Genomic DNA, 21959 nt, shown 5'->3' with positions numbered 1-21959 from the left:
ATTATTTCATGCCTTATAGCCTGGGGGTAACGTATACGAGACATTTAGAAGTATATAGAGCAGTTTGATCAAAGAACATTCTTTGCAGCAGAGATTTTATAATACCACTTCTGTCGCCCTTGCTGTTACTATGATTCTATCCTACATATCTCCTCTTCTCATTTACAGTAGTTTGCCTCGGCGAGTAAAACAAGCTCAGATAGACTAAGATCGAGAAGGGTGTTGTTATGATAGTGATTAGAGCTGCGAAAGTCAGGTGCTGACATAGTCCGAGCAAAGTCTTGTAGACTATATAAGGCGGGATAGTAACTTGTTAGAGCTTGCACGTGACTGTACACTTAGGTGTCCTTTAAGTCAACTTTATTGAAACGGATATCATTAAAACTTTAAAAGTATAAAATCTACTCTGGGGAGTACTGAAAGGCTACTCATGTTAATGATTATTCACTTGCTTTATCCATTGCTCTGTTTGGTGTGCGTTGCATGTGCTCAGGAATTAATTTGTGACGTGAGCAAATTGCAATTGTCGGTTAAAGATCTCAAATATGATTCACAGTCTCTTCTGCAATGTGAGCGGTTGGTCAACACACTTTCTAGCTGTGTTAATGAGGGGTTTCACGTACAAGATTTGATAAATCAGGTACTATACAAGGCAGGACTTATACAATTGAGCTTGAATCAAGAGTTGAAAGCCATCGAATCATTTGACCGTATCGTAAATTTCAATAACACAGCTTTCAAAGATTTGGCAACTGAGAGATTGGATAAGCTGTATTCTGAATTCGGCCTATGGGAAAACATCAAGTCTGGTAGTACTAAAGAATCTTTTTTGAAGCTAAATGAGACAGCTTTCGCAAAGTGGCAGACTCACGATATATCTATCATCGAAAATGAGCTGCCCCAACTGTTGCAGATATCACCATACAGTTACAACACAAGGTCCCTCTATATTGAAGCGCTGTTCTGGAGTCTAGCAGCCAATGGAAAGGTTGATATTTCCACAGCTAGTACAATAATAAAAAATCTCGAATTATTGCTTGAAAAATTCTCTGGTATATTATCTCTAGAAGAACGAATTAAAATGCACTACTCAATATCAGTTCTACAAGTTTTCGTCATCAACACGGAACCTACACATCTAAGAAAATGTTTGGCAATAGACATGGATTATGAGCCTTGTAAAAAAATCACTTTGCTCTACAATAGATTGAGCAAAATCAATCCTGGCAGGTTTGATATTCTTGACCCAGAGATCTATGCTTTTGGACCTTCGTCTGAAATGAATTGGGATAAAATGATAGAGTTTTACTTTCATTCGAAGAAGCCATGTACCAAATTACCAGACGGTATAAAGTTCAAAAATAACTACGAGCTGGTACTTGTCGCCGTTAAAGCAGCTATCGATCATTTGTTTGAAAATTACAATTCGATCACATATAAAGGGGTGACAGAGTTTCAAAAGTTCATTGATACGTCAATCTGCCAGGCTTTACCTCATTTACTCAAGGAAAAAACTAATATCTTACCAATTTGTGAAAAAGCTTTGCAAGAAGTCTTGAGTAAAAATGCTCTAGAAGCATATGGTAATTCGGAAATTTCCGAAGAAACATTATCAGAAGTTTGGAACTCTTTTCCGCATATTGCTATATATATGCTAGAGAACATTTTATCAAAGCGTAAAAAACCCATGCCAGAGATTCAGGATCGATTATACAAATTTTACCAGGACAACAAGTTGATAAAATCTCAAAATAAGTATATTCAGCGCCAATTTCAAATAGTTAACAAACTCGTTCAAACAAGAAAGCAGCAGCACCAACAGCAGCAACATCAACAACAACAACAACAACAACAGCAACGGTTTAATTTCAATCAGCAGCAGCAGCAGCAGCAGCAACAACAACAGCAGCAATCAAATGGTATGAATGCTGAAAAAGACTATTATAAAATACTAGGTGTTCCTAAGAATGCGGACTCCAAGGAAGTTAGACAAGCATATTTGGCTTTCACAAAGAAGTTCCATCCGGACAAGCAAGGGCAATTGTCTGAGAAAGAACAAGAGTCAAATCACGAGAAGATGTCAGAGATTAACGAGGCGTATGAAACTCTAAGTGACACTGATAGACGTAGGGACTACGACAATATAAGATCCGGTGCAAGAGATGGCAGAATGAATCCAAATATGTTCAGACAACAAAGACCAAATCCAAATATGCAACACTTCAGATTCAACAATTTCAACGGAAATTTCAAATTTAATTTTTAAACACATCCTGAATGTCTTCGAAGTTGAGAGAAAACTTCCAGAGCTACGTTAACGTCTGTGAAAAGTTGTTAGCGATTCTATGATGTTGGTGGTTTGACAGGCAGCTTGTTCAAAGGGGCTCGGGGAGTATTTCAATTTGCGAAATGTGAGATGCCCTTCAAAAGATATCAATGCATGACACACGCAAATTTTTAGTCCAACCCTTGAAATTTCAGGTCGCCCAGCCAGGTTCCGCCCAAGACAATACTACATTATGCCTGACAAGGAAAACCAACTATATATGTCAAGCACTCAGCCACCCAATCTGCACTGAGACCTCCTCTCTGTGATTCATCTTTTCATCCGTCCCGCATAGAATTATCCAAGAAGACATCGTACCCGAAAGGCACATAGCCCTGGTTAAAACAGTGACCAACCATCGCATCGTGAATAACCCCATATAAGCACACCAGAGCGTCGCGGTTGATTCTGGACTTTGAGGTTGCCGAATACTAAACAATGCGGCAAGATTGGTGTGCACAATGAGCAAAGGTGAAGCCATAAACATCCTTCATGTCATTTGATAGACAGCACCTTGCTGAACAGGTGGAGAGTGGCCGTGTGCCTATGGCTACGTTTCACCGCACTACACCATACCATTTAAATAGCAAGATTTCTACGTACTAATTTCTATCATCAGAGTTATTTCCTACTACTCCAGACATACACTGCAACTTCCCTGCGCCTGCGCTACTCACAACACATCTAATGGCACATGTTCCTTATTTTTTCAGCTTGCAGATGTAAATTATGTGCGGAAAGCGTTGCTCACATTGGATCTCTGATGTACCCTTGATCAAGCCAAGAGACATAGGGAAAGCCCCTAGACTGGACAGTGCCTTAAGACACTGTGCAGTGCAGTCCTTGTGCAATATAGGCTCGTACCATGCGGCTCTTGTGGTTATCTTGTTGGTGATCAACGTTTCTGTACAACCATCATCTGCAACGAGGTGCGAGAGGGCTTAGCAGCAGCACTTTTAGCTGCGACAAAACTGCGGCGCTTCGTGGGCCTGTTGCAAGCAATTGAATGGAATTTATAGGGAATGATTCCAGAATACGATATGGCATATCAATCATATAAAACCATTTGTGTAAGTGAGGCAGTACGTGATACCTAATATATATAGAACCTAGGGATCTTTGGGCTACTTTTGCTTTGGTTCTATTTTCTCAAACAGTAGTGGGTTGATTTTGTGTAGTTCACAATGTCTGCTAGTGCTGAGGAGCAGTTTGCGTTCGGCCATTTAGCGTATCTTGTATTTGAGTCCGTGCTTCAGGTCGTTATAATATCTTTTGCCGGATTCTGGAGTGCTAAGTCGGGGCTGTTGCCTAAGAAGGGTCAAAAGATTATATCTGCATTGAATGTGGACCTGTTCACACCATGTCTGATTTTCAGCAAGTTGGCTAGATCTCTGTCGATGGCCAAGATTTTGGAGATTTCCATCATTCCGTTGTTCTTCGCTGTCAGCACTGGTATCTCCTTCTTTTCAGGTAAAATTGTGTCAAGATTTTTGAGGTTGGATAGAGACGAGAGTAATTTTGTTGTTGCTAATTCGATATTCGGTAATAGTAATTCGCTACCCGTCTCTTTGACACTATCTCTCGCCTATTCTCTGCCGGGGTTGACCTGGGATCAGGTTCCTAATGATAACAGAGATAGTGTTGCATCAAGGGGTATTTTATATCTGCTTATCTTCCAGCAAATCGGACAAATGTTGAGATGGAGCTGGGGTTACAACAAGTTGATGAGATGGTCCGGGGAAAATCATCAACATATGCCACCATCCCAAATCCAAGCTCACCTAGAAACACAGCAGAGAGAAGATATTTCCACCGATGACTTGGGCCAAGATTTCGGAATCCATTCCGATTCCTTTCATTTAAAGATATGGTTGAAGATAAAGAATTCCTATCACAAGGTCAGGAGCTATTTGAATCCACCACTTTACTCTATGATTGTCTCCGTGTTGGTTGCCGCTATCCCCCCTGTTCAACATGAACTGTTCCACAAGAGCGGATTCATCAACAATACGTTCTCGGAGGCAGTGAGTCAGTTGGGTTCAGTTTCAATCCCACTGATTTTAATCGTGCTAGGTTCAAATTTACATCCAAACGAGGAAACTTTCCCAAAGAGTCACAATCATAATAAATTGATCATTGGTTCCATCGTTGGTCGTATGATTTTGCCATCATGTTTCCTTCTGCCCGTGATCACTATTGCTGTGAAATACATCAATGTTAGTATCCTCGATGATCCAATTTTCTTGGTTGTTGGTTTCTTGCTAACGGTATCGCCACCCGCTATTCAATTAACTCAGATTACGCAACTGAACGAATTTTTCGAAGCTGAAATGTCTAATGTCCTATTCTGGGGATATGTTGTGCTAAGTTTACCAGTAAGCATAGTTGTTGTGTCTGCGGCTATTTACGTTCTTCAATGGGCAAACCCAGTGGCAGCATAACCTCAGAATATCTTTGTGTTTGTCTTAAAAATAGACCAGTGCTTTCGATAGAAGATATACATATACATTCATAATAGACCGCAGGCAAGACAGGGAAAAAGGTTAATATACAAATAAGTAAATTCATAAGTTTAATACGCACACCCGTTAATTATTTGGATTATGTTGAAATATAGATCGATATTGCGAGAGAAGTCAGATATATGAAAGAGATGACTTATTAAAATCAGAAACGAGACAATCGGTCTGTGCAACAAAATAATTGAAGTCGGATGGAGCTCAACAAAAGATATCAATCGATCCTGAAAATATATCGGATGATAATCTATCGCGAGACGTTTACAATTCAGGAATCTGACTACGAAGGAGTCTATGGCATGGAACAAGAAATAACAGTTGTTCTGTAGGTACTATGGGACTGGAAATAATGTACTGACGGTGAAAATTCCCCCTCGTGGTCCTGCCTGATGCTTCAATAAGTGCGAACAGTCAGGTACCAAACTAGTGCCAACAACTCCGAAGTTCACTTAAACCCTCTGCACGAGGGAAACCCGCTTGCTCAAAAAGTACATCACGAGGAGCTTATCTACGGCAATGGTAACATAAATAGTCAAGTTATAAGAAAACCGTGTATTCTTTTGTGGAGCTCTGATTCAATTAACCGAATAATCTTTAGATAACTGTTCGGAGTTATCCTAGTGTTTATTCGAGGTAATACTCCTGTGTCGACTTTCCTCTGTTTGTAATAAACTAAAGGAATAAAAGCTTATAGTAATATATAACGTACTCTGATTGAACACTTCTACTCTCCTTTTAGTTAAAAGTAAGAGTAATAGCTAACAATAATAGCTGATAGCCGCTGATCTCTTTTATAGTTCTCGCTTCACATGTATCATGCACTACGATAATTACGATTATTACGATGAATACAACCGAAATTCAAAGTGTGATGGAGCCTCAAAAGTATAACCAGCTAACCCGGTCTTCTCTCAATCAAATTAAAATGGTTGTTTGGCCGAGCGGTCTAAGGCGCCTGATTCAAGATTCATTCAGTACCTTGGTTCGAATCTTGTGTGCAGCAAACTGTAACACTAGGAATCCTCAGGTATCGTAAGATGCAAGAGTTCGAATCTCTTAGCAACCATTATTTTTTGGATGGTCTTAAAAACCAGCGAAGTGGTTGTAGTTGTTCTGAATCCCATGAAGCCATTGTATGATGAATTTTTTTTCGATTGTTAGGATATTGTAAGCTCTGTTGTAGCCAAGAAGAAGCCAATTTCGGGGTGACGCGTAATATTTTTTTCTTGACGCGTAGCGTAACACGAGAATAATAAAACAAGTCAAAATGATATAAACATATTGGTTTGAAACGAGCTAGCCAGGAGCACATTCGGTCAGTTAGTTTCTGAAAGCATCAACAGTTTCGTCTCAAATCTATTGTCCCGACCTAGATGTACATCAAAAGGGTTGTCATAAAAGGATTCAAGACATATCGTAATGAGACTGTTATTGATAACTTCTCGCCGCATCATAATATAGTTATTGGGTCTAATGGATCGGGCAAATCGAATTTTTTTGCAGCAATCAGGTTTGTGTTGAGTGATGACTATTCTAATTTGAAAAGGGAGGAGAGGCAAGGTTTGATCCATCAGGGATCAGGATCAGTTATGAGCGCATCAGTGGAAATTGTGTTCCATGATCCCGAGCACAGAATGATACTACCGTCAGGTGTGTCTCCAAGGGGGGATGACGAGACATTCGTTAGAAGAACCGTTGGTTTGAAAAAAGACGATTATCAACTGAACGATCGTAATGTGACCAAAGGTGATGTGTTTCGAATGCTCGAAAGTGCAGGGTTTTCGATGAGCAATCCGTACAACATTGTTCCTCAAGGACGGATTATTGCATTGACAAATGCCAAGGACAAAGAAAGGCTCCAATTGCTTGAAGATGTCGTAGGAGCAAAATCGTTCGAAATAAAGTTGAGGGCGTCATTAAAGAAAATGGATGAAACCGAACGCAAAAGATCACAGATTTCAAGCGAGATGGAAGAGCTAAATGGTAAGCTTAACGAAATGGAGGAAGAGAAAAAAGAGTTGGAAAAATTCAATTCACTTGACAAGAATCGTAAGTGTTATCAATTCAATTTGTACGACAGGGAACTGAATGATGTCATCAATGAAATTGAGAGACTTGATGGAGATTACAATTCCACTCTGCATTCATCTGAGCAATATATTGAGGAGTTAGATAAGAGGGAGGACGTGATTGCTCAAATATCCCGAAAATTGCAAAATATGGAATCAACCCTCAAGATAAAGGGTACCACAGAGCTCTCGCAAGCCACGACTAGATTAAATGATCTTAATAATGAAATTGCTGCGCTCATCGTGAAAATAAGTGATCTACAAAGACAAGTAAAGGCAAATGATGAGCAAGCTGTTATTGATGGCAAAAATTTGGAGTACCTGAATGAAATTATCGCAAAAAAGCAGAATCAGTTGCAGAAAATATCACCTCGTTTTGAAGAGCTAAGTAAAGATGAAATCAGTTTGAAGATGCAATTGGTTCAATTGAAAGAAAAGCAACGAGATTTGCTGCTAAAGAAGGGAAAGTATGCTAGGTTTACAACAAAAGAAGAACGCAATGCTTGGATTGAAAATGAATTAAATGAGTTAAATTCAACTCTCACAAGTTTGAAGAATTTGCAGGCTCAACTATCCAATGACAAGAATGATATAAATGCCAAACTTGAAGTATTAGATGAAGAAATAGAAGATTTAAGTGATTCTATCCAAGGTGGAGGAATAGTTGCCGAATTAGAAGATTTAGAAAGAGAATTGCTGGCATTAAAAGAGGAATATGGTAAGAAGATTGATGAAAGGAAGGAGCTATGGAGGTCAGAACAGAGACTACAAACAGTCTTCGAGACAGTTTCAGAGAATGTCAGTATCTCCGAAAGGAGCGTTGACGAGACCATGAGTAGAAGTTTAGCTAATGGAATTTCGAGTGTCAAAGAAATAACAGAAAAGCTTAAATTGCCGGAAGGGAAAGTTTATGGAACTCTTGGTGAACTTATAAAAGTCAGCGACAAGTATAAAATGTGTGCAGAAGTTGTTGGCGGGAATTCATTATTCCACATTGTCGTCGATACTGATGAAACCGCATCTTTACTCCTTAAGGAACTTTACAGAATGAAAGGTGGTAGAGTTACTGTCATGCCCTTAAACAGGATTTTCAATGATCCAAATGTCAGTTATCCCCCAAACGAGCAATCTTCCTCCTGTACACCTTTGTTGAAAAAAATAAAATATGATGCTCGGTTTGAAAAGGCAGTGAAACATGTATTTGGAAAAGCAATTGTGGTCAAAGATTTAGGACAAGGTGCACGGATAGCTAAAAGATTCAAATTGAATGCTATTACTTTAGATGGTGACAGGGCTGACCAAAGGGGTGTGTTGACAGGTGGGTATCATGAGCAACATAAGAAAACAAGACTTGATTCTTTAAGAAGTCTCAAAAACTCAAGAACCCAACAAATTAACGTCATCAGTGAACTTGAAAGAATAAGAGAAAAAATAAAAGATTCGGATAGTGAAGTTGATAGCATCAACGGATCAATTAGGAGATTATACAGCAAAAAAGAGAACATCGTTGCTACTGTAGATACTTTGAGAGCAAAGCTCAATAATAAGAAGAGTGAAAAAATATTTCTTGAGGAATCAGATGTGTCTTTAACAACTAAACTTGAAAAAACGCTGACAAACATCAAACTAAAGGAAGAAAAAATGAACGATTTTATGTCTGACTTGGATCGTAACTTAGATAATGAACTATCTGCGGTACAACAAAAAGAACTGAATGATCTAACGGAAACGATAAAACAGGTCCAGAATAGCATTAATATTACGTCAGAAGCTCTTCAAGGTTTAACTACCAATATAGACATTTTAAATGCCGAATTGAATTCTAAGCTTTTGCCACAACAAAAAGAGTTGAACTCCAAGAAATCGGACGTTGGTGACTTATTCATAACAGATTTAAAAGACGAGGTACGATCTTCGGTTCTTGAAAGGAAACAATTGGAACATGAAAGGGATAACTGCAGTATGGAAGTAACTAACCTTAAGAATGAGCTAGATTCTTTGAAAGGAGAGAAAAAAAATAATGAGAAACTATTGGATAAGGCCAACAGTCAGCAAGCATTGCTATTGAAGAAATTGGAGACGTTCCAAAAGAACGCTGAAAAGTCAATGATTAAAAAAACAACTCTAGCATCCCGACGTGAAGAGCTACAGCAGAAAATTAGGGAAATTGGACTTCTGCCTGAAGATGCACTAAACGAATTCGATGGCTTATCAAGTGAAGAGCTCCTCAAGAAGCTAAACTCCGTAACCGGAAAAATTTCAGGCCTTAAAAATGTCAATAAGAGAGCTTTCGAGAACTACAAGAGGTTTCATGAGAAAAGGACCGAGCTTGAAGAGAGAACAGTTGAGCTCGAAGAATCTAAAAGCTCGATTCAAAACCTAATAGCTAAATTACAGCAGCAAAAAGTCACTGCTGTTGACCTCACCTTTAAAAAAGTTTCCGAAAATTTTTCAAATGTCTTTGAAAAATTGGTGCCCAAAGGTGCAGCTAAACTTCTGATTCACCGTGCTTCTGAGAGTGATAAAGACAACGATGTTAATATGGACGAGAATCCTTCTCAAATAGAGTCAGCATATAGCGGAGTATCCATTTCTGTATCATTCAATTCAAAAAAGAATGAGCAACTTCATGTCGAACAATTAAGTGGTGGCCAGAAAACCGTTTGTGCAGTTGCTCTTATTTTAGCGATTCAAATGGTGGATCCTGCTCCATTTTATTTGTTTGATGAAGTAGATGCTGCTTTGGATAAGCAATATAGGACCGCAGTCGCTAATATAATCAAAGACTTATCAAGGAATGCTCAGTTTATTTGTACTACTTTCAGAACTGATATGCTACAGGTAGCAGATACGTTTTTTCGTGTCAAATATGAGAATAAAATCTCAACAGTTGTTGAAGTGGATCGAGAAGATGCAATTAATTTCCTGAGCGGTAATAATAAATTTGCGGAAAACTAGAAATCTCCAGTATTAAACATTTGCTAGTCTCAAAAATTCAAAATATAATATTTCTGATTATCTTGGAAATTAACTAGATAAACTTTAGAGATATAGAATTAGTCAAGTTAATTAAAATGCTACAAATTAAGCTCTTTTGGAGTCTTTTATTAATGATGCAAACCCTCCGCCGTTTTTTTTCTTCTTTCCAAGAGCTATGTTGGCTGACTTCGCACTAATGAAGCTGCTCTCTTCGGAGGATGAGGAGCCATCACTGTCCGAATCAATTGAATCGGAGTCGGAGTCGGAGTCTGAATCTGAATCTGAACTAGAATCTGAATCGACACGAGAAGCGCCATTCTCCTTACGTTTGTCACCACTCATATCTGATTGAGATGCGTTTACTTCTTTCTCTCTAACCTCTGGGACACCTCTCGAAGCCAAATCAGACAAAGAGCTTAGAGAAGGGCGTACTTTTGGGGGCAACTTCTGAAGCAAACCGCGGTTTTTTGGGCTTCCCGTATTACCGGATATAGGTGATGAGACATCAATCAGTTTTGTTATTGGAACTCTATTAGGAGTGGCCTGGCTTGGTGATATATCTTTCTGAGTAGACTGAGGAGCATCCTCCACTCCAGAAAATTTTTTGTTCAAGGATCTCTTAGTTGTCGTGTTCAGGGATCCCTTGGGAGTATCAACAATTAGTCTTTTGACTTTTTTAGAACTGGAAGAACCTTCATTGTCCGATGAAGAGTCAGAGGACTCAGAAGAGCTTTCTTCCTCAGAAGAAGTGGTGTTGTCAGATGATCCACTGTCCGAGCGACTTATTTTTTGAGAAACAAGTCCTGCCGGAATATATGTCCTTGCTTTAGTAAATTTTGCCTTGAGTTCCTTGAGCTTTTCTTTCTCCTCGGAACTGGAAACACTTTTACTTCGGCTATCTTCGGAACGATCTGTTTCTTTGAAATCATTGTTGCGATTTTCAGATTTTGCAGTATTGCTTCCTGTCGAAATGTCAACTTTACTGCGTGGGTTTGATACTTCTGCCGTTTCTTTCACGAGATCGTGTCTCTGTTTTTCATTTCCTGCTTTTGATCTGGCCTCTCGTTGTGCTTTAATCTTGGTCTCCTTCTCTGCTTTCAATTTGGCCTCTCTTTCTGCTTTGATCTTGGCCTCCTTATCAGCTTTTAGCTTGGCCTCTTTTTCTGCTTTTAATTTAGCTTCTTTTTCTGCTTTGATCTTGGCCTCCTTATCAGCTTTCAGCTTGGCCTCTTTTTCTGCTTTTAATTTGGCCTCTCTTTCTGCTTTCAGTTTAGCTTCTTTTTCTGCTTTGATCTTGGCCTCCTTATCAGCTTTTAGCTTGGCCTCTTTTTCTGCTTTTAATTTGGCCTCCTCTTCAGCTTTAGATTTGATCTCTCGTTCAGCTTTTGCTTTTTCTGCCTTGCTTCTGGCGTCCTCTTCAGCTTTCAGCTTGGCTTCCTTTTCAACTCGTAACTTGATTTCCTTTTCAACTTGTAACTTCGCTTCCTTTTCTTCTTGTAACTTGGTTTCCCTTTCTTCTTGTAACTTGGTATCCCTTTCTGCTTTCAACTTCGCCTCTTTTTCAGCCTTGATCCTGGCTTCCCTCTCAGCTTTCAGCTTCCTTTCTTGCATTTGAGCTTGGAATTCAACATCTTTTTGTTTGTAAGAGTCGAGCTCCTTATTATCCATCTTTTGAGAGATGAATGAAGGCTCGTTACTATTAATCACCTTGTTAGATTTTCCCTCTTGATCTGCATTGTCTACATCTTTTTCTTTTGTTGATCCACTGGCTTGCTTGACAGAACTTTCTTTGTATTGATTCTTACTATTTTGTTCGGCGTCATTCACAGCAGCTACGAAACGGGGTTCAGGCTCGCTATACTGGCTAACAGTGTTTGAAAGTCTCAAGTTAGTGGGTTTGTCCTTGTTATAATTCCCTTGAGATGGTAGATCAAGACCGGAAATGACTTTCTCCTTCAAGGGATGTAAAAGCAAAGTTCTAACACTATTGTTTTCAGTTATAGAAATTCTATCGTCATCTTCTTCTTCATCTTCATCGAATGCGTCGTCAGTTTCGACACCACTAGAGGAGCTTTCAGGTGAGGAATAGGATTTATCATCAGAATAAGTTTTTGAAATCTGCTTGCCTGAGAGTAGTTCGGCAGCCTTTCTTGCAGCATTCCTTGGTATGCGTTTTGGCATGATATTCCTTGGATCTGGTTTTGAATTATCGATATCATTGAATAGCACTGTTGTGTACGGCTTCGTTTTGGAATGATTGCTATCAAGTTGAGCATTTCTTGCATATAATGATGGCATTTCAGATGTATCCCCCTCCATATATCTAACAAATTCTCCCCTTTGAATGTTGGCTGTAGCAGGAGATTTTTTCTCCAACCCACCTTTATTTATAAGGACCGTGTCATCTCCTTCTAGCTCCTCATTATCATTTTCTTCCTCACTTTTTCCAATTTCTTGACTTAGTACTCCCGATTCTATCCTGTCAGTTGCATCAGCTCTCTGGCTCTCAACTATACCGATTTCTGATTCCATTTCTTGGTCTTTTTGCTCTTCCTCCTCCTCTATACCTTCATCCTCAGAGAAGGCTTCCTTCCTTGTTGGTTCCTCCTCTTCGTTTGTCTGTATAAGAGCTTTGGTAGGCTTTTTTTGAACTTTTGTCTCTAATGATGTTTCCCGTTGGGTTCTTGGAGCTGTTTTGGCATTCTTTGGAAGTTCCGGTAAATGAAAGTGTTGGAATCCACTTTCGCCATTAGACGTATCCTTGACAGGAGAGCCATTGTTATCAGCAATTGAGGTTTGCCGCTGGCTCAACGACTTTGCTTGTGTATCAGTATGTTGGTCATCAGAACTCGAATATTCATCCTCGGTAAAATTGCTTGTTCCTCCGTGATAAGGTTTTTTCATAGGTATACGATCTGGAACAGCAGGTAAAATGGATGCTGGGCTTGAAGGGCCTTCTTTTAATTGCTCTTCTACCTCTGCAATCTTCGGTTCTGGTATACTCAACATACCGGACGTAATGCGTGCATTAGCAGATGAAGTGTGTCTGTTGGTCGAAATTGCAGATGCAGAGAAGATTGACCTACTACTGTTATTGTTAAGTCTATCAGATACGACTCTTTGACCAGTTAGCGTGACTCTATTTGGTGTCATTGTTGAACCTATTGGCGTTCCAGATAAAAGGCGCTGTTGCTTTGATTTATCAGGGTCAACGGTTTCCGATCGCGACACAGTATCTTCTTCGATGCCTGTTCTTATTCTTTTAAAATTACCAATTCCAGAGCTTATACGAATAGGTGGAGATTGCGGCTGGGTTGGCGGCGGTAAGAAGGACCTTTCACCAACATCTTCGCCTGTCTCCTCATCTTCTGAGTTATTTGAAACAGCTCTATAGTTGCTTTGAGGTGGAGGATATATTTGATGAGCCAATGGTGTAGAAATTCTCATATTTGTGTTGGTTGGATGTCTAATTCCCGATACTGAAGCTCTTTTTTTTGCAATTTTCAAGATTCCACCATTGTTTAAGGAGATCGAGGGTTCTGAAATTTGCGATTGCGATGATTGGTTACTCAATTTTTGTCTTTTTGACTTTTTCTTATCGCTTCTGTAAAGAGATACTGGAGTAGAATCATCAATGTTAAGCTCATTCTTCAAAATTACTCGGACAGTATTATCGATATTAAAAACATCTTTTACAAGAAAGTCGGGATCAAGATCACATCCACTGCTATCCTGTAAGCTTAAAATTTCAATTTCTTCATCTAAGCTAGGATACATTTTGTTACATTTCTCTATAATTTCATATGATAGCTCCAACAAAGAATTAGCGGATTTCGTGAAATGTAGAAATTTTCTACTCTTAATCTGGGCCACATGACTTGGGAATATACTTGTATTAGCCGGATTGATACCTGACTGATAGGGTAATGTCGTGTCTCCATTTCGTTGTACTCCTGTACTCATCAAGGGAGCTGTCGCAAGTAATTGAGAAGAGTCTGCTGTACTTGAAGCGAATCCGAATGGGGTAGCCGCATTCTGTAAGCTTGGTGGTACCAGCACGACTTGCAGCTTGAACATATCGACTGTTGTTCCCTTTGGTTGAATTATGTCAAAATTTCAAATACTTGAGTCTATTTTCAATTTCAGATGCCTCTACAAAACAGCTCAAGACCATGAAAAATTATCGACGTGTGTAGTGATGTTTACGCAAATAATGGAGCTGTAAGTACTTAAGGCGTAGTAGTCACCATTGAGAGCTGGCGAATGGCCTTTCCTGCGATTGTGGTGAATCAAATGCCATTAGCTGATGCAGTCTCACTTTTTTTTCTGTTTTATTTGTTTATCTTCAAAAAACGCAGCCCCACTTTAATCATCACTAAAGTGACAAATTGAATACGAAATGTAAAATAATAATACACAACTTATTAAAAGAATTTTGAAAGGCGTTTTAAATCAGTTAGCTAAGGGAATATTTATAGGATTTACTAACTTCTTACTTTTGAAATACGGTTCTTTTCTTGAGACCTATGCTGTTTCTTTGACCTGCGAGCTGGGTATGCCGCCCAGTTTTTCAAATCAAACGTCTCATAGTTTTCTGCCATGAGTTTGAAATGACTATTGTAATTTGTGGCTACTTGGTCCTCGATGTCTGCTGTTGTTATGTACTTTGGCTCGTCATGCTGCAGAGTTGGATGGGCTTTGTAAGCGCTCGACTTTATCTTCTGATAATATGTCATCAAAGATCTCGACAGCAACTTCCTATTTTTGATCACTCTTGTTTTCAGAACGGCCATCGCAATGAAACTCTTGAATGAGTACACATCCTCTTTTTTGGGATCGACCATTTGATCCAATTGAGTCCAGAACTCGCCCAGATCAATCGCTGACCAGTCAACGTTCAATTTGTCGATTACGACATCAATCATATCTCGCCTCTCATGTGTTTCGAATTTGGGATGAGATCTTATGGATTTGACAGTCTCGTTCTTTACTCCTTTACTCAAAAACAGGTTGGAAATCAATCTGTTGGATTCCCACTGTCCCTCGGACTTCCAAACATACATGTTATTCAACATTTCATCATACTCAAGTATAAAAAATGGCACTGAACTGTCAAATTCATCGCCACCGTATGAGCTGCATCTCAATTTCAAATTTTCTGTGATAGTCTCGCAAGTGTCAAATTCAATGTAGAATGTGTCCTGAAGAGAGTGAAAGTAATTTATCAAATCCTTGATGTTCGAAAACTCCCTTTCACAGGTGAGCTTGACTTTCGGATGCTCCTCACCGGCATATAGATAAATAGTTTCCTTGTCAGTCTTCATATGCAAAACTACCTCTTCAATTGCTACTAGAACACCCTTGAAGTCCTTGCCGCTCTTGTTTGGTAGACGAATAGGGAGGGATTCAACATGGGTGTGTTTCAATGGTTATACGTTGGTCCCTTAAAAACACTGCGTGGCAAAAAAACAATACAGAAAAACTAAAGTTGGAAAGTGAATTTGGACAAGTCCGGAGTCGAACCGAAGACCTCTCCCATGCTAAGGGAGCGCGCTACCAACTACGCCACATGCCCATACAAAACTTAATGGAGGGGAAGAAAAAGAAGGGCTCTAGTCAAATTAGATTCTCTTTCCAGGTGCCAAAAGACTAAGCAAACCTCCCTGCATGGGACCGGAGTCATCCCAGCATTAACTGCTACCGCGATCTCTTGATCTCCCAAGTATGAGTTCTGTTACATAGCCGGTTCTGCTGCTCAAGTTTCGGGCTGTCTCGAAAAAGACGTCATTGCAATCAAGATCTATGGCGTGCAATGTGCCTCCATGGCCCCATTTAAGAGTTAGATAGCAGGTAACTACAAGAATGGCCAACCAAACAGAAATTAAGTTCCAGATCTCAGGCACAAATCGAGGCGCGTTGGCGCTAACTTTCCTAACCTACGCAACGCTCCGGCCAGATTGGCCAGACCGAAGCGGATCTCTTTACATTCCTAAACGACTGATACCGGACTCAAGAACCAAGGGTGATTTTGCCTCACTAGTGAGTGAGCCCACATGTAGGCCTGGATGATCTTCAAATGGCCTTGTGGCTCAACTTTGATCCTCGTGCCATTGTTCACTTCGACTTCTAGAACAAAACAGTTGCTGTTAATAAGGGGGAATACGATACGCTTACACAGTCAAGTTGAAACAGTGTTCATCCAACGGCTTTAGATTTTCACAAGCCAGATACTGATCTCTAAGGACCTTGGGCCCAGCCAGATAGATCTTTTCTTTCTGTGTGAAATCGTTACTTTTCGTGTTTTCACGCAGACTATCAAAGAGGAAAAGTACGAAAAAAGTAAAAAGATGAAATTTGGCGAGCTTTAAACAAAAAAATATCTGAAAGTAGTGCGTCTGTTTCAGAGAATGATAGCCGTATGATTCATGGGTCGTGGGGGGAGAAGCGGTCCTTGCACGTCATTGTTTCAGTTAGACTTTCCTTGTTGCTTAACAGAGTAATGTGATTAAGGTTACAGAGTGCTTTGGACGCAGATTTCTCTCATGTAATGAATGTAGTGGATGTGATGCATTTCTAAATAGCATTTTACGTGATGATGCTTTTCGCGACTTCTGAAAAGTCAATTCGTTTCACTACCTTTGTGGAACGAATTACAATTACACATTGTATATATAAAGAGATTTGATCTGGTGTATCTTAGCTTCACATTGGTTCGTTTCTGTTTTATAATCAATACTGAGCTAGTCAGAACAAAACACTCATTGAATTCGAAAACGTTGGTCCCCTCATCTTTTTCCTTCTACGTCACTCCTTTAAACCGCTCCTTTTATCAACCTTCAAGCTACAATAATGAGATTATCAAACATCGCTCTTTTGACTGCTGCAGTTTCCTCCGCTAATGGTGCTGTCGTTACGGTTACCGAGCATGCTCACCAAAATGCGATTGTGAGCGTTGAAGGTATTGTCTACGTCGAAAACGGCCAAACATATACCACCTATCAGACTTTCAGCCCAGAAGCCGCAACCGCTAGTCAAGCTGGTCCTCAAACTAGCACTTCAAACAGTGCGGTCGAAACTAGCAGCCCAGTCGCTACCACCATTGAGGCTAGTGTTTCAACATATGAAACTTCTGTGGCCACCTCTCAGGTCTCTGGATCGCTCGTAGCAGCAGCTGTTCTGTCTGAATCTGCACCTGCATCTTCTGCTGTGGAATCGAGAACAACTTTGGCGCCGGTAGCCACTCAAGAAAGCAGCTCTAGTGCAGCTGCTTCCACCACCAGCACAAGCAGCAGCACGAGTGAACCAATTACTTCCAGTGAACCAACTACATCCAGTGCACCAACTACATCCAGTGCACCAACTAGCTCAAGTGCACCAACTAGCTCAAGTGCACCAGCTAGCTCAAGCTCATCTACTTCCTCTGCGCCTTCTGGATTTGCTGCTACTATCTTGGACGAACATAATAAGAAAAGAGCTTTGCATAAAGATACCCAGCCTTTATCCTGGTCTGATAAATTGGCTTCATATGCTCAAGACTACGCCGATAAATATGATTGTTCGGGTACTTTGACACATTCCGGTGGTCCATACGGTGAAAACTTGGCCTTGGGTTACGATACCACTGGTTCTGTTGATGCTTGGTACAACGAAATCAGCCAATACAACTACAACAGTCCAGGCTTCTCTTCATCAACTGGTCATTTCACTCAAGTTGTCTGGAAATCATCTACCCAAGTGGGATGTGGTATCAAAACCTGTGGGGGTGCTTGGGGTAGTTACGTTATTTGCTCTTATGACCCTGCAGGAAACTTCATAGGCGAGTTCCCTGAAAATGTTGAACCATTGGCTTAAGCATATCATTTAACTCATCCATACAAAACAATTTCACCGTTCATCATAAGTTGGGTGTCGCATACAGGGCACCGCATTTTCAATTTCTAGTTACGATATATCCATTGACTCCGTACATTCATTTCCGCTAAATATGTAAAACGTTCTTAAACACAACTTGTCTTTTTGTTTTATTTTTTACATTTTTTTCATTTCGTGTTCTTTGGCTTTAAACGGCAAACAGAAAGAAATATAAATGGTCGAGGGTGAAATTTCAAAATCATAATTTTGCAGATTGAAATCTAAGAACTAAAAGGTAATAGATAACATCTGCAACCACTCTGAAGTTTGAAGAACTCGAATTGAACATAAGGTATTGTGTAGCACATAGTTTTTTTCTTTTCTAAATCGATTGCCCCTATCTCCCCTGTACATCCCATTCCCCTTTGGTTGCCACGTAATAGTTATTTTATCATCAATTTTAAATCCAAACTCGCCATTATGTCTGCTAGTGTTGAAAATGAAGTAGATATCGAAACACCACCAACCTCTGTTGACTCTTCGCAAGTGAAAACGGAGGATTCACTAGATAGTGAGGCCGTTCTGGTCGAGGAGCCCAAACCCTTACCATCACTTAAGGATCTGCCATCGCTATGTTCAAATACCAGTTTAGGCAGTGCTAAAGTTGCATGGGGTCCTCACGTGAGACCACCTGCACCTTCTACTGTCTCCTCATCACCCTCTCCATCACCGTCGTCCAACAAGTCCAACTCTAGACCTATGCGGTCAAAGACGATTCAAGAGGCTTTCACGTTAGATTTACAAAGCCAGCTGTCAATTAATAAACCCGAATTCTCACGTATTGTCCAAAGTGTGAAGCAGACACATTCCGTTTCCGTCGAATCTACTTTGTCTAAGAACTCCCGTACTTTCTTAATCTCAGGATATCCAGAGAATGTACGTGAAGGAAGAAGAGAACTCATCAAAAAGTTGACCAAGCCTATTGTGGATGTCTTTCAGGTTCCTTCTGGCTGCAAAGCAGCCATTATTGGCTCTGGCGGTAAACATATTAGAGAAATCCAAGATTCGCTTGGTGTTAGGATAAATTTGGCTAAGGAAAACAATCCGGACTCTTTCGATGAGGACTTGAATGATTTCACTTCGGACATTTCTATCGAGGGTGATATCGAATCTGTAAAACTAGCAAAACAAAGAATCGCCAAAACAGTTAAAGAAGAAACTAAGAATGCTTCAATCAAAATTTCCTTGGAAAATGAATCTTTTGTTCCTTTTGTTGACTTCTCTTCCTTTTCATCCGACGATGATGTCAAGGTGCAGTTTTTTGAAAAGTCTGGTGACATCTTAATATCCGGCCTTTTAGAAGATGCTAAGGCAACAAAGATCAAGATTCAGGATTACTTGAAGCAACTTGAAACTGAAATTACGGAAGAAAGAATTGTAATTCCAAGAAAATTTCAGTTTTTAATCGATGTTGAGGAAATTAGAGAAAAATTCAATGTGGTGGTCAAATTACCAACCAAGTCAGTCGAAGACCAAAAAGTCTCATTTTTGGGTACGTACTCCACGGTTAAAGAAGCAATAGATTTTGCAAGGACGTCATCCAAAGCTTACGCTGTCGATACTTTAGATATCTCCAAGTCTCACAGTAAAAATCTGTCTCACGCAAAAAATCTAGCCTTATATTTCTCAAAATATGATGCTTTAAAAAATATTCAAGATGCTCACCCAGACACAAAGATTCTCTTACCATCCCCAGAAGAGTTAGCTCTTGCCGAAAGTGTTGACATTTTAATTAGTGGAAAGAACGATCAAACTGATGAAATAAAAAACGTTAGAAAGGAACTGATCTCTTTGGTCAACGATATTACCCCACAAGATACTCTGATTATCGATGATTTAGATTTCGAGTTATTTGGCAAAGAAATTAAAAAAATCCTACTGGGGCAAGAGAACGAGGCTAGTCTTGTTCAATTTGTCCAGTTTGGTGATTACTACCCTGACAATGATTCCATTTTGTTGGTTGCTACTCCTTCAAATGAGGATTTCAAGCCATCTGTGGAAGAAATCAAGCAGAGATTGGACCAGGTAAGCTCCTCTTTGGAGTCTTTACGCAGCAAACAGAACAATTTGGAAACTAAAACCATACATCTATCTTCGAACGATCAAAACTCCCTATTCCTCGACTCAAAGGTTACCTTAGGTTTGATTTCAGAAGAAGCTAATCAAGAAGAAGGTCATTTGCAGATCAAACTACACACTCCAAGCGATGATGAAATTACTTTGAGAGGAAATGGTAAGGCACTTAAAGTTGCTGCCAAGGCATTCGAATGCACAGCCAAAGCGCCATCTAAAAAAGCTAAAACTACTGTTGAAATTCCAGCAAATGCAGTCGCTAGGTTAATCGGAAGTAAAGGCTCTAATTCTCAACAAATTCGTGAAAAATTCGATGTTCAAATTGATATTCCCTCAGAAACTGAAAACGGGAAAAGTGTTGAAGTGACACTAACAGGCTTACAATACAATATGGACATAGCCAAGAGCTACATTGCAGCTGAAGCAAAAAAATGGGCCGACATTGTTTCCAAAGAACTGATCGCACCGCAAAAATACCATCGTAATTTGATTGGACCTCAAGGTATCTACTGTCAACGTTTACAAGACAAATATAATGTTCGTGTTATGTTCCCAAAGACTGGCGATTCAATTACTATCAGAGGTCCTTCTCGTGGTGTTGCAAAGGCTTACGAAGAATTGAAAGCGTTACTTGATTTTGAAATGGAAAACGGTCATAAATCTGTTATTAAGATCAAAACGGAGTGTGTTTCCAGGATCATTGGTAAGAACGGTGATGTCATCAATGACATAAGAGCCGATTACGGTGTTCGTGCAGATTTTTTGCAAAGCTCCAGTGATGCCAAGGCGCAGGAGCTCGAAGAAGTTGATTTAGAAATTACGGGCTCTAGACAAGCAATCAAAGATGCGGTCCAAAAAATTAATTCTATCATCGCTGAAGTGCAAGATTTTGTCAAAAAGACGATTGATGTCGATCCTAAGTATCACGGAATCATTCTTGGTAGTGGTGGGCGCAATCTCAGAGAACTTATGTCTAAAGCCGGAGGTGATGAATGTAAAAGTAGATTTGTTGACATACCAAAGGCTAATTCTGAATCTCGTGTTATTACTGTGGAAGGACCAAAGAAATTTGTTGACAGCTTTGCTAAAGAAATAAAAAAGATTATTGAAGATGGTGAAAACAGCATTACAAAGGAATTGGACATACCATCTGAAAGACAAGGAGCATTAGTGGGACCTGGTGGTGTTGTTCGCCGTCAACTGGAGTCTGAGTTCCATGTCATTTTGAAAATTCCAAACAAAAATGAAGAAGGTAGAGTTACGATCACTGGTTTACCAGAAAATGTTGCAAAAGCTGAAAAGAAAATATCGTCAGATATTGTCAAGGAAAATTTTGATCATGAACTACAGGTGCCAGCCAAATACCACGAATTCGTATCTGAACGGGGTGCTTTAATTAGAGATCTAAGAAGCTCCGAGTCCATTAATGTGAGACACGGTAATGGTACTAAAAAAGCTAACCAAATCATCCGTAGATCTATTATCGTTCCTGCTGAAAGAGTTCGTGGATCTGGAGACGAAAAGATCAAATTCATTAGCGAAGAAATTGACTCTTCTGAAGAAAGCGCCTTAGAAGGAACGATCCCTTGGAGATTATCATATGAACCTGTTAATTTAGATGATCTCTTTGAAGATGACGACGCAAAGAAAACCAAGACAGAAAGTGATCCAAGCAATGATAGCAACAAAAAGCAGTCGGCCATTGAAAAAGCGGTGAAGATAATTGAGGGCAGAATTGCATTGGCTCCAAGTGCCAATACTGTTGGCTACATCTGGACAGCTAATCCAAAGAATTTTAATAAAATTGTCGGACCTGCTGGTTCTAATATCAAAAAGCTCAGAGAAGCTACCGGCACCGTTATTAATGTTCCAAAAAAATCTGATAAAATTAATGATACTATTGTCATTAAAGGCACAAAAGAAGGTGTTGAAAAAGCAGCTGATATGATCACAAAGCAGTTGTAAAACTGAAGTTTGAAGTGCACTTTCATTGATATAGATGTTTTTACGTATACAGTATATATGCTCTCATATCAACTTGTGAAGCGTTATGATAGAAAAGCGACGAAGATCTTTAAGAAC

At 39.7% G+C, this 21959-nt stretch overlaps 7 protein-coding genes and 1 non-coding gene across 8 annotated transcripts; 5 read left to right on the top strand and 3 right to left on the bottom strand.

Annotated features, from left to right (window-relative positions):
• Positions 1-430: 430 nt before the first annotated feature.
• Positions 431-2266, top strand: JEM1 (Jem1p; the record flags this gene model as incomplete). Its single annotated transcript, XM_037290633.1, has 1 exon — positions 431-2266. The coding sequence occupies one exon, from the start codon at positions 431-433 to the stop codon at positions 2264-2266; it is 1836 nt and encodes a 611-aa protein (XP_037146528.1).
• Positions 2267-3510: 1244 nt separating this feature from the next.
• Positions 3511-4767, top strand: HG535_0H01290 (uncharacterized protein; the record flags this gene model as incomplete). The annotated part of the gene is made up of 1 exon (XM_037290632.1): positions 3511-4767. The coding sequence occupies one exon, from the start codon at positions 3511-3513 to the stop codon at positions 4765-4767; it is 1257 nt and encodes a 418-aa protein (XP_037146527.1).
• A 1451-nt stretch (positions 4768-6218) lies between these two features.
• SMC3 (cohesin subunit SMC3) lies at positions 6219-9872 on the top strand (the record flags this gene model as incomplete). The annotated part of the gene is made up of 1 exon (XM_037290631.1): positions 6219-9872. One exon carries the CDS (start codon positions 6219-6221, stop codon positions 9870-9872), a length of 3654 nt encoding a protein of 1217 aa, XP_037146526.1.
• A 126-nt stretch (positions 9873-9998) lies between these two features.
• NET1 (Net1p) lies at positions 9999-13970 on the bottom strand (the record flags this gene model as incomplete). Its single annotated transcript, XM_037290630.1, has 1 exon — positions 9999-13970. One exon carries the CDS (start codon positions 13968-13970, stop codon positions 9999-10001), a length of 3972 nt encoding a protein of 1323 aa, XP_037146525.1.
• A 407-nt stretch (positions 13971-14377) lies between these two features.
• Positions 14378-15217, bottom strand: FPT1 (chromatin-associated RNAPIII regulator FPT1; the record flags this gene model as incomplete). Its single annotated transcript, XM_037290629.1, has 1 exon — positions 14378-15217. One exon carries the CDS (start codon positions 15215-15217, stop codon positions 14378-14380), a length of 840 nt encoding a protein of 279 aa, XP_037146524.1.
• Positions 15218-15395: 178 nt separating this feature from the next.
• Positions 15396-15468, bottom strand: HG535_0Htrna11A. The gene has a single exon. It is a non-coding gene; the product is annotated as a tRNA-Ala (tRNA).
• Positions 15469-16742: 1274 nt separating this feature from the next.
• Positions 16743-17744, top strand: PRY1 (sterol-binding protein; the record flags this gene model as incomplete). The annotated part of the gene is made up of 1 exon (XM_037290628.1): positions 16743-17744. The coding sequence occupies one exon, from the start codon at positions 16743-16745 to the stop codon at positions 17742-17744; it is 1002 nt and encodes a 333-aa protein (XP_037146523.1).
• Positions 17745-18224: 480 nt separating this feature from the next.
• On the top strand, positions 18225-21842 carry SCP160 (Scp160p; the record flags this gene model as incomplete). Its single annotated transcript, XM_037290627.1, has 1 exon — positions 18225-21842. The coding sequence occupies one exon, from the start codon at positions 18225-18227 to the stop codon at positions 21840-21842; it is 3618 nt and encodes a 1205-aa protein (XP_037146522.1).
• Between the last annotated feature and the right edge of the window lie 117 nt (positions 21843-21959).

This window comes from Zygotorulaspora mrakii, chromosome 8 (assembly GCF_013402915.1).
Source record: "Zygotorulaspora mrakii chromosome 8, complete sequence".
Taxonomy (NCBI): Eukaryota; Fungi; Ascomycota; class Saccharomycetes; order Saccharomycetales; family Saccharomycetaceae; genus Zygotorulaspora; species Zygotorulaspora mrakii.
Note: the sequence above shows the minus strand (reverse complement) of the source record. Positions and strands in the feature narration are given on the sequence as shown.